This window comes from Fonticula alba (assembly GCF_000388065.1).
Source record: "Fonticula alba strain ATCC 38817 unplaced genomic scaffold supercont2.1, whole genome shotgun sequence".
Taxonomy (NCBI): Eukaryota; order Rotosphaerida; family Fonticulaceae; genus Fonticula; species Fonticula alba.
This window is the reverse complement of record NW_009242971.1, coordinates 998,551-1,009,806: the sequence shown is the minus strand read 5'-3', so window position 1 is coordinate 1,009,806 and position 11,256 is coordinate 998,551. Positions and strand designations below refer to the sequence as shown.

The window sequence follows — 11,256 nt, the reverse complement described above, 5'->3', positions numbered from 1 at the left end:
TCTCTCTCTCTCTCTCTCGCTGCTGCGAGGCCACAGTGCCTGACCTTGTTCTTTCATCCAGAAACTGCAACCACTTCGCCTCGGAGTTCGCCACCTTCCTCACTGGGACTCCCTCCCCGGGCTGGGTCAACCGCCTGGCTCGCTTTGCCACGGCTGTTCCCTGTCTGGTGCCGCAGTTCCTGATTGAGCCGCCCACGGCGGATTTCTATGAGCAGATGGGCATGAGCCCGCCACCTCCGCCACCACCGATTTCTGGCTCGTCCAGCAATGCCACCGGCCGGGGGGGTTCCTCTGCCGGGGCAGCCCGGCAGCAGGTCCCTGGCGGTGGCCCTCGGCCGATCAACACCATGACCGGGCCATCGCGCACCCTCGGTGATGGCGGAGCCGTGTCGACTGGCAGCAGCCCGGGCATGCGGTCGCGCACGGTGGCCGGCCTCTCCTCGCACTCCGGGGCCACAACCGCCTCGGCGGGCGCCTCTTCCAGCACATCCTTCCAGCGCCTGTCCTCGGTAAATGCCTCCTCCTCATCGGCGCATGCGGCGCATCTTGTGGCCAGCACCACGGCCGCCAACAGCATGGACTCCATGCAGGATCTCTGACAAGGGGAAGAAAACACATGTGACCGGAGGGGCGGGCAGGGGATCGACCTCTCTTCCCTTTTTCTCATGCTTGGGCACACGTATGTTTGTGTGTGGGTGTGTGTGTGCGCGCGTGTATATGACTGTCTTTGAGCATGCATTTGATCATCCCATCACTCCCATGTCCGAGTGCGTGCATGTGTGCATGCACACGCAGAGGCCTTTCTCGTCTCCCTTCTGCCTCTCCCTCGCAGAATGTACATTCTCCCTCCTCTGCCTGGCCTATATGCAGGGATTCGTATTCGCCGTCGTGAGCGGGCTCCGAGGCGCGTTCGTGTGGGTGTGTCGGGGGGGGAGACGGCGGCCGCGGCGGGAGGTGTGTTCGTCGTGTGCATCCAGCCGGCGGCGCGCCCTCGGATGGGGGGGAACATCACATCCCAACGCAAGCGCGAAGGTATTGTCGATGCGCCGGCAGTCAGAATCACATGCTCAAACCCTAGGGCGTCTGTCAAGGCTCGGCAGCGTTCCGCGGCCCAGAGAATGAAGCGTGAGGGGCATGGGGCCGGGCCCGGAGCCGAGAGTCGCCCGAGGTGGCCGGGCCGTCGTTGGGGGGCGGGGGTGCATCCTGCGGGGCCGGACAACCCCTCTCCGCCTGGGGAAGAGCATGGGGGGGGGGGGGCGAGGGAGAGGAGACTTCTCGCCACAGGAGAGTGCTAGCAGGCGTTTGCGAAGGTAAGACGAAGGGCCACCGGGGAGAGCATGGGTCTCAGGCGGTCGTCCCGAGCATGTTTGACAGTTGGGTTCTAGCCACTAGAGGCGGCGGGCCCTCAAAACCGGCAAGGGTTGATTTGTACGTTTCGGCCATCGCCTGGGGGCGGCATTGCCGGAGGAGGGGGAGGGCGGTGCCGGGGGCATTTGAGCCACCTGGTCGTGGCCGGCCGTCCTCCTTCGGGCGGGGCAGAGAGGGGGCGGGGAGAGGGGGGGGCCTGTTAACAAAGGGCCCAGGAGACCGATCATGCTTTCGGCGTCCTCGCCAGCCCCAAGGACTTGGAAAGGAAGCTGGCTCAGGCGGCCACGGGAGCTCCCAGCGGAGGGGAGCCGGGTGCGCGCGCGCGCGCGCGCGCCCGGAGCCTCACCCGACGTTGGGCGAGAGAAAGGGGCGCTGGCGGCACACTCCGCCGCAATCGGACGGGGCTGACACCGCCGAGCACACGCGCCGGAGGGCTGCTTCTCGAGAAGGCGCCGGAGCGTTTTTCATTTGTGGTTGGAGTCTCCCTGCTCGGAGACACCATCGCCACCGTGACATGTGTAGAGGCACTTTCCTCCGGGCCCGGCGCTTTGTCGCCCGACAGAGCCTGGCAACAAACATCCTTTTTTACATGGACAATTGTGTTATCTCTCTCTCTCTCTCCCTCGCTATTCCAGGAGGTGTTATTGTTTCTCCCCCCCCCCCCCCCTCCGGTTGAACGGCCCGAGGGAATGCCCGGGGGTGGCGAAGGGGGCGGCGCGAGGAAGAAGGCTCTTTTCTGAGGTGGCGTCTACCCGCCAGCGCCCCCTGGGGGAGGGGGGGGGGAAGGGGGGGCGGGAGTCGCGCCCAGCCCAGCGAGCCCCACGTCCAGTGGGTTCCCGCGCGAACGCCAGTGTGTGGGCGGGGGTGCACATGCATGTGTGTTTGGAGCGTGTGTGGCCCCTCCCCTCTTCCTTGCAGGGGGGAGGGGGGGGGGGGGGGAAATGTCGCCCCGAGCTCCTGCTTCTCTTGGCACACAACGCCAAAGGACATCTTTTTGTGGACCGGCGACGAGGCCCCGCCGTTCCCTTCCCGAGCAGAGTGCCTTCCCTCTGGTTTTCCCCGCTACCTTGTATGCTCCCTCTGTCTCTCCCCCTTCCCCCTCACCCTCGCCTCCCCTGTCTGGGCCTTCTCCATGCCTTTGCACCGGTTCCCGTCGGCTGTGTTCGCCTTCTCTTCCTGTTTTCCGTCCTTGACTCCCCCCCCCCCCCCCTTTCCCCCTCTCCTCTCCCCCTCTCCTCTCCCCCTTCTTCCGTCCCCGACAGACGTAGAGACCCATATCACTCTCTGACCCCCCTGCCTTCCGTCTCCGTCTCTTCCCCCGGGGGTCCCCTGCCGTCTCCTCCATTCGCGCACCCAAATACGCAGAGAGTCCGCACTTAGTCAATATGAGCTCGTACGAAGAGATCGAGGCCCGCGATGGTGTCCGCTTCAGCTGGAACCTCTGGCCCAACACCCGTGTCGAGGCCACCCGCATGGTGGTCCCCATCGGGGCTCTCTACACCCCGATGCGCCCCCAGCCCGCCGGCATCAATCCCGTCTACTATGACCCCGTCTCCTGTCGCCCCCCCTGCCGCGGCATTCTGAACCCCTACTGGTGCGCCTTCCCCCTGCGTCACTCGCGAATGCTCACCGATTTACCAACCCTTCTGGCCCCGGTTTCCCCCCCCCCCTCTCTCTCTCTCCCTCTCTCCCACTTCTCGGGCCCTCGGCTCCTCCCCGACACAGCCATGTGGACTTCAAGCACAAGATCTGGCAATGCCCGTTCTGCTCGAATCGCAATCAGTTCCCTCCCCACTATAAGGACCTCTCCGAGACCAACATGCTGGCTGAGCTCCTCCCCCAGTACACCACCATCGAGTATACCCTCAGCCGGCCGGTCCTCAACCACCCGGTCTTCCTGTACGTCGTGGACACGTGCATCGAGCCGGATGAGCTGCAGGCCCTGCGCGCGTCCCTGGTGGCCTCGTTGAGTCTCCTCCCGCCGACGGCCATTGTTGGTCTGATTACTTTCGGCAACATGGTATGTGCATGCCCACCGCACCGTGTCGTGCCCCTCCCCCCTCCCCTCTCTATTTGCCTCTATCTCCCTCGACTTCATTTCTGCGTCTGACTCTCCCTTTCCACTTCCTCACGCGCACTCGCACTCGCACGCACAGGTCAATGTCCATGAGCTGGAGAACGAGGACTGCACCAAGACCTACGTCTTCCAGGGAACCACCGACTACCCTTCTGCCAAGATCCAGAAGCTGCTCGGTCTGTCCTCTGGCCGGCCCATTCAGATGCCCGGCAACCAGACTCCCATCCCGACCTTTTCGGCTGCGCGGTATGCCCTAACTCGTGGCCATGCATCACACACTGTTTCCTTTCTCTCTCTCTCTCTCTCTCCCTCCCGCTAACCTTGCGCCATTCCTGCCACCTGCTCCACCGGAACCTCACCTTGTCTTGCTCTCTCTCTCTCTCTCTCTCCCCCCTCCCCTCTCCCTCCTTCGTTGCACAAAACAGCTTCTTCCAGCCGATTCGGCAGTGTGACATGAACCTCACTCTCACCTTTGAGAACCTAATGCGCGACCCGTGGCCTGTTCGCCCGCAGAACCGCCCTCTGCGCTCCACTGGCGCGGCCCTCTCCATCGCCGTCGGCCTTCTTGAGGTGCGCATGAGGTGTTTCCCCTCGTTGTCCTGTCCCCCCCCCCCATGGGTTCTAACTCTTCTCTCTCTCTCTCTCTCTCCCCTCTCGCCCCTCTCGCCCCTCTCGCCCCTCTCGCCCCTCTCACCCCTCTCGCCCTCCTCTCCCTGCTTCTTGCACACCCATCAGTCTGCCTTCCCCACCTCCGGTGCACGCATCATGACTTTCTTGCGTGGCGCCTGCACCCAGGGGCCCGGCATCGTGGTCTCCAGTGACCTGCGCGAGACCATCCGCACGCACGCCGACATCGACAAGAACAACGCCAAGAAGATGGCCAAGGCCACCAAGGTGCGACCGTTCTTCACCATCTCTCCCCCCTCTGGCGAGCATGCATGTCCCTTCACACGCTCCAAGATGAATCTCACCATGCTGACCTCGTCGTTGTGCCTTTTCACTCCTCTTCCATCTCCCCTCCGTCTCCCTCCGTCTCCCTCCGTCTCCCTCCCTCTCATGCCACGGCGCGCAGTTCTACGACGATCTCGCCAAGCGCCTCACCAACAACGGCCACACGGCCGATGTTTTCATCGCCTCCATCGAGCAGGCCGGCCTTCGTGAACTCAAGTCCATGGTCGACCTGAGCAATGGTCTTTGCGTCCTGACGGACTCCTTCAAGACCGACGTCTTCCGGCACTCGCTAATCCGGCATCTGAGCGGGACCCCGGCGGCCGCGGCGGCCCCCGCCGACCCGTCTCAGCCCCAGGCGGCCCCGGCTCCCGAGACCGGGCTGGCCATGGGTTTCAACGCCACCTTCGAGGTGCTGACCAGTCGCGAGTTGAAGGTGTCCGGGCTCATTGGCAATGCCACCTCGCTTGGGGTCAAGGCGGCCAACATCAGCGACACGGAGATCGGCCTGGGTGGGACCAACGCCTGGCGCATTTCGTCCCTCTCGCCGCAGACCACCCTCGGCGTGTACTTCGACCTGGTGCAGGCCAACCAGCCGCTGGATGTCAATCGCTGTGCCTTTGTGCAGTTCCTTACTACCTACCAGCATCCGTCTGGGTATTACCGTCTGCGGGTGACCACCGTGTCGCGACACATCATCGAAGGGAACCCCCAGTACCTGGCCAGCGGGTTTGACCAGGCCGCGGCCGCTGTGCTCATGGCCCGCATTGCGGTGCTCAAGTCCGAGACGGATGACGGCCCGGATGTCCTGCGCTGGCTGGATCGCATGCTGATTCGCCTGTGTCAGCGCTTTGCCAACTACACTCGCGACGATCCGCGCTCCTTCACCCTCTCGCCCAACTTTTCTCTTTATCCCCAGGTGATGTTCCACCTTCGCCGGTCGCAATTCCTCCAGGTGTTCAACTACTCCCCGGATGAGACTGCCTATTTCCGTCATTCGCTTCTGCAGGCCGACACCAGCAGCTCCATGACCATGATCCAGCCGGCCCTCTTCAGCTACTCCATCGACGGGACCAGCAAGCCGGTCATTCTGGACTCCAACAGCGTCACTCAGGAGACCATTCTCCTGCTGGACACCTTCTTCGAGATGATCATTCTCCATGGCGCGGTGCGTTTTTCTTTCTCTCTCTCTCCCTCTCTCTCTCTCTCTCCCTCTCTCTCTCCCTCTCTCTCTCCCTCTCCCTCTCTCTCTCTCCCTCTCTCCCTCTCCCTCTCTCTCTCTCTCTCTCTCTCTCTCTCTCTCTCTTGCGCGCGCACACACACACACAAACACACGCACTATCCTCGCTTGCTTCCTTTGTTTCTCCCTTCTTTTGTCTCGTGTTCGCCCCCCCCCCCAGCTCTGACCCCTCTTCTCTCCCCCCCCCGGAAATTCCCCAGACCATTGTCTTCTGGGTCAAGGATGGCTACCACAAGCGCCCGGAGTATGAGAACCTGCGCACCTTGCTGCAGGCGCCGCATGATGACTTGAAGGCTCTGGTTGCCGGCCGGTCTCCCTATCCGAAGGTCCTCATCTGCGACATGGGCGACTCCCAATCGCGCTTCATGCTGGCCAAGCTCAACCCCTCGACCACGCACGTCAGCGGCGCGTCTCAGGGTGTTGCCGTTCTCACGGATGACGTCAGCTTCCAGGTGTTCATGGACCACCTCACCAAGCTGGCTGTCTCCTCGTCCAACTGAGTTAGGTTAGGTGCATGCATGTGTGTGCCCGTGTCGCTGTCTGTGTGTCTCTGTATCTGCACCCCTCCCCCCTCCCTCCCCCCTCCCTCCCCCCTCCTCCTCAGACCCACAAAGGGAGAGAGCCAGGGAGTGCGCGGGCAGGCCAGCGCGATAAAGGAAGGAACAAGAGCCAGGAAGAGAGAGCGAGAATAAGGGGGAGGGGGGAGCCACATGCGAAGAAGCGAGCAGAGCACAGGAGGGGAGGCCGAGAGAATAGCTCCAAACGCACCGGAGTTTGTGCGAGCTGGTGCCCTTGAGTGACTGTGCACCTGCACGCGTGCATGCCTATCTGCGCTTTTCCCTCTCTCCGGCACGCCTCCCTTCTTTCCCCTCGCCCTGCACCCCCTCCCTTCCTCTCCTCCCCTTCCTGCCGCCCTCCCCCCTATCCCGTCTTGGCAAACGCATCACCGGCCTACAGCAAATCCCTCTCGGAGGCCTGGTGGTGCGCGCTCTGCCTTTCCCCTTGAGCCACCCCCATTCCTCTTCCTCCATGTCTTTCCTCCCCTCCCCTTGGAGGAGGCCGCGCAGCGTTTCGTCCAAAGGCTTGTCGCGTCTGCCACTTCTCAGAGTCCCCCCCCCCCTCCCCCTACAACACGGACATGCGTGCTCGTGTGACCCCCCCCCCCAACAAGAATATCCAAAGAATAAAGTCCCCAGCGTTGTCGCCGACACATAGACACCACCATCTTCTCTTCAGGAGGAGCGAGAGTTGGACCTCCTCGCCGCCTTTCGTGTGCCGGGCTCCGGGGATTTCATCATTCGCGTGTGTACCACGCAGCCGGTGGGAAAAGTGTCCTCCTCGGAGGAGACGGCGTGGCGGCGTTCGGGCCATCGGGGACCCGCGCCATGTTTGCTTCGCGGCCTGTGCAGGATTCCATTCACGCCCCGCCGCCGGACTGGCCGGATCCCAGCCAACGGACCAGGGCGGGACAAAGGGCAAGCTCCCATGTTCATTGGCAACTGCGAGGCACATATCACGTGCGACGAGTTGACTATCCTCGACCCTAAACTCGAAATTATCGTCATATTTTAATCCGCAGCGACCGGTGTTTACTGTGGGATGCCCGGTGTCGCGTGTGACCGCGCTTTCGTTACACCTTGAAATGTGGTGGCGGGCGCCACCTCCAGTGGAAAGTGAGGGAGACCAGCAGCAGCTGGATATCCACCGGCGGGCATGCGGCAGGAATGGACTTCCTGGGGCGGGAGGGCGACTCGGGGCGATACTCGCCCGTCAGTTGCGACCACTTTTCAGGGAAAGGCAGATTTGGACGGATGTGCGACCAGGGTGTTACCCCACAATCGAGCGGGCAAAAGCACCCGTGAGTTGGCCACCTTCTGCCGGGCCTTTTGCCGCCCTATATGGAGTGGCCGGGAACCGGGAGACCAAGGCCTGCGCCGCAGACCACGAGGAGGCGTGGGGATCGGGCATGGGGATGCCATTGACCCGGGCGCTGGGAACAATGTTATTAATATTCCCGGTCTTGACTCGGATGTTTATTTTGGGCAGCCAACCGAGACCCCTGCTCGCGGGGGATGGGGGCGAGCTTCGTCCGGCCCTCCAATGCCGGGGGCTCCCTCCTGGGACGCGGCGATGGAGGGCGTGGGCGGGAGTGCGGGAGGGGGGGGAGGGGTGCGGAGGAGGAGACCGGAAGAGTCAAAGTAGGGCAGGCTTGACACTTCGATTCTCCCATCTATGTTGGCTTTCCAGGTCTGTGGTGTTCCTGGGGAAAGATTGAAACGCAATGATCGTGGGCTGAAAATGTGTGACGGGAGGAATTCCCGGGAGATTGGCCGTCTCCTCCGAATGTTGGACGGCTCTGTCGGTGTCTTCCCAGCCTCGTCCCTCATCCGGCTCCTTGTTGGATCCTCTCGCACGATGAGGATTTCCAAGGCCCTTGGTCAATGGAGTAGCCGGCGGATTCCACGCGGCCAGGGTCGAAGCCACCTTCTCATACTGGCTAGGAGGGGCCGAACTCTGTTCGATCATGGGCTGGGCAGGCAGGCAGGCCACGCCGGGTCCATACCGGCGCATCGAGGCCCGGGCCCTCTCCGTCAAGCCCCCGCGTGGGACTGCCTGCCTCGATGCCAAGGCCGGCCCATCGACCGGCTTGAGGCCATGTGTCCCATCATCAGCCGGACCAGGGGCCTTGGGTTCCCCTGCGTGGGTTCATTTGTCTGTCTGCCTGGCTGACTGTCTGCCTGCTTGGCCGGGGCGGTGGGTAGGTGCGCGCCCGCCTGGGTTGAGGCGCACCCAGACCTCGGAGGGTGGGCGACGCACAACCGCGTGCAGAGGGCGCGCGAGGGTGACCCGAGGTGGGGGAGGGGGGGGGAGGGGGCGACGATGAGGCAGCCAAACAATTACGCGGGGGAACAGCATGTAAGATGCTGCCAGGCGACGGCCGGGGCCGAAGGGGAGATGCACCTTGACTTTGCGATCCCTCATGCCGGGTATTTAAGCTTCCCGGTTGAGTGCCCTCAGCAGATCGATCCTCACACCCATCCAAGTCATAGCCGGCAGTCTCCTCGATTTGGGCTGCTCCCATCCACACAGACACCCCCCGCCCCCCGCCCCGACGTCGCCTCCTCCTTGACGTATCTCCCTCGTTGTCCTTCCGCTCTCCTCTTCCCAAACACCCGCACTGTCAAAGTCACCCACATGTGCTCGAATTCTACTTTCCCCCGCTGGGGCGTTACCTCGGTCAAGGCCGCTCTGGCCCTGCTCTGCCTGTCGCTGTTTGCCGTGTCGGGCAGTCATGCCGAATTCGCCCGGCGTAGTGGTACGCCCATGTTCACCCCGCCTGTGCCTCGCTGGATCCCAACTGGCTGGCTGCTACTCGCCAAAGCACACTAGCTGACATCTCTCTCTCTCTCTCTCTCTCTCTCTCTCTCTCTCTCGCTCTCTCCCCCCCTCCCCCCCGCGCTCTTGCTCGCGTCACTACCCGGTTTCCAGATGCTGTGGTTCCTCACCGCATGATGCTTCCCCGGCAGCTGTACCCTCTGCGGGGTGCGGCACGCGGCACCGACAGTCATTCCGTCCGCATGGCCGCCTCGTCCCTGGATACGGTCATGTACCGGAATGCTCGAGGGCTCGGTGTGCACAGCGATCGAGTTGAGGTCCAGGTCGAGCTCGACGGGGAGCCGATGAAGCTGGCCCTGACGGCCAACCCGGACTTCGATGTTTCGGACCTTGTGGTGACCATCCTCAATGAGGATGGCACCGAGACGCAAACTCGCGGCGCGGAGAATTGTCACTACGAGGGCCGGGTCATCGGCGTCCAGAACTCCTACGTCCGGATGTCTACCTGTGATGGGAAGATGGTTCGTTTGCCATCCCTTTGACACATCCCTGTCCCCAGCCCCATCGCCATTGCGACGCACACACGCCCACACGCCCACACGCCCACACGCCCACACGCCCACACGCACGCACACACACACACACACACCTCTGCGCCTCAAGCAAAAGGACCTACTTTCTGACCCATTCCCCGGTTGACTCGCTTGGTGTCTGTCGCCCTCCCGTCCCCGCCGGCAGTTTGGTATCATCACCGTCGGCGATGCCCCGGAGCAGCAGTTCTTCATCGAGCCGGCGGACACCTTCTTCGCTGGCACCAGCCGGGCCGATCGGCCGGACCACGAGCTATTCGCCCGCAGCGCCAGGGACCCGTCCGTCTCCCAGCAGCATGTTGTCTACAAGATGAGCGATCTCCAGCGGTTCAAGGCCGCGCGGATGGCCGAGCGCCGGCGCGCGGACGGCCTGGCCGAGGCCCCCACCTGTGGCATGTCCCAGGATCATGAGTGGCGCTATCGGCCAAGCTCCTCGGCGCATGCGGTCAACATCCAGCTCGATGCCGATGGCAATAGCATCATCTCGGATGCCGAGATGCGGCGCTTGGCCGAGCTGGGCCGCATCCTGGAGGTCCCGGTCAGCGAGATGACCCCGGCCGCGCGCCGGGAGTATGCCAACCTGTCGGCGGAGCGCACGGCCAACGACCTGGACGCGGCCGAGGCGGCGGCCGAGGCCGCGGCCTCCCTCGCCCGGCGCAAGACCACGCGCGGCGAGCCCGATGACACCGGCGCCCAGCGGGCCGCCTACTACGTGGAGACATTCTACTACGCGGACAGCCGGCTGGTCAAGCACCATGGCAAGAGCACCAACGACATGCGCAACTACCTGATCAACCTGGCCTACGTCGTGGATTCCATGTATCGCACTGGGTTCAGTCAGAACATCTACATCCTGCCCAAGGAGATCATGATCAGCAGCGGCTCCGATCCCTTCAGTGTCAGCAACAGTTCCGACTCCACCCTCAACAACTGGTCGCGCTATATGCAGGGCATCAAGGGCAAGAAGGGCTTCGACGTGGCCATCCACCTGACCGGCCTGGAGACCTGGAGCGGTGGGATCGCCGGCCTGGCGTGGATGTCCAATTCCTGCAGCTCGGCCTACTCGTCCGGCATTTCCATCGGTCGGTCCTTCTCCGACGCGGTGACCGTGGCCCATGAAATTGGCCACACTCTCAGTGCGCCGTACGTGTTCCACTGTCGACTCGGGATATTCTCGCCTCCGCCCCCCCCCCCCCTCTCCGCGATCTGTGCGGCGAGCAAGAGAGTGGGAATGCCCCCGGGGGGTGGGCGTCCGTGCCTGACCTTTGGCTCGGGCATGTTTCCCCCCTTCGTGGCTCGTTCTAACCTGTTCGCCTTCCGGCGCTTGTCATGTTCGGTTTGATGGGATTCTCGCACCCTGGCTTGTGTTGCCGCGCGGTGCCGCTTTGCGTTCCCACGTGTGCAGACACGATGGCTCCGGCTCTTCGGGATCTTGCAACTCGCGCAAGTTCATCATGAGCCCGTCCACCGGGTCCGGCATGCAGATTCCTTTCCGCTTCTCCACTTGCTCAGTCAGCCAGATCGAGCGCTACCTCCGGGGCGTGTCGTGCCACAACAGTGCGTTTTGGGTTGTTTGTCTTTTTCGTGCCACATACCCACCCTTGGTCTTTGGCCGAATCTGGGTCTATCGCGCCCCCCTCCCCCCGGCTTTAGGGAGGCGTGGCCACACCCCTGGCCATAGACCATGCAAGTCACTG

General features: G+C 63.2%; 2 protein-coding genes across 2 annotated transcripts in view; both read left to right on the top strand.

Moving 5' to 3' along the window:
• H696_00218 (hypothetical protein) overlaps positions 1–879 on the top strand; it is a 2,248-nt gene extending 1,369 nt beyond the window's left edge. The window contains exon 3 of the mRNA XM_009494059.1: positions 62–879. Within this exon, the coding sequence (XP_009492334.1) occupies positions 62–599 (538 nt within the window). The 3' untranslated portion in view covers positions 600–879. The remainder of the gene's footprint in view (positions 1–61) is intronic.
• A 1,523-nt stretch (positions 880–2,402) lies between these two features.
• Positions 2,403–6,202, top strand: H696_00217 (hypothetical protein). The gene is made up of 8 exons (XM_009494058.1): positions 2,403–2,437; positions 2,734–2,962; positions 3,094–3,388; positions 3,525–3,691; positions 3,871–4,015; positions 4,181–4,339; positions 4,518–5,561; positions 5,834–6,202. Exons 2-8 carry the CDS (start codon positions 2,754–2,756, stop codon positions 6,131–6,133), a joined length of 2,319 nt encoding a protein of 772 aa, XP_009492333.1. The 5' UTR covers positions 2,403–2,437; positions 2,734–2,753; the 3' UTR covers positions 6,134–6,202.
• Positions 6,203–11,256: the final 5,054 nt, after the last annotated feature.

What these genes read in the sequence shown, in the direction of transcription:
- H696_00217 (XM_009494058.1), top strand. Translation starts at nt 2,754, where the DNA reads ATGAGCTCGTACGAAGAGATCGAGGCCCGCGATGGTGTCCGCTTCAGC. An exon ending in CCGACCTTTTCGGCTGCGCG is followed by an intron (nt 3,692 to 3,870) that starts GTATGCCCTAAC and finishes TGCACAAAACAG; the next exon opens with CTTCTTCCAGCCGATTCGGC. An exon ending in TGATCATTCTCCATGGCGCG is followed by an intron (nt 5,562 to 5,833) that starts GTGCGTTTTTCT and finishes GAAATTCCCCAG; the next exon opens with ACCATTGTCTTCTGGGTCAA.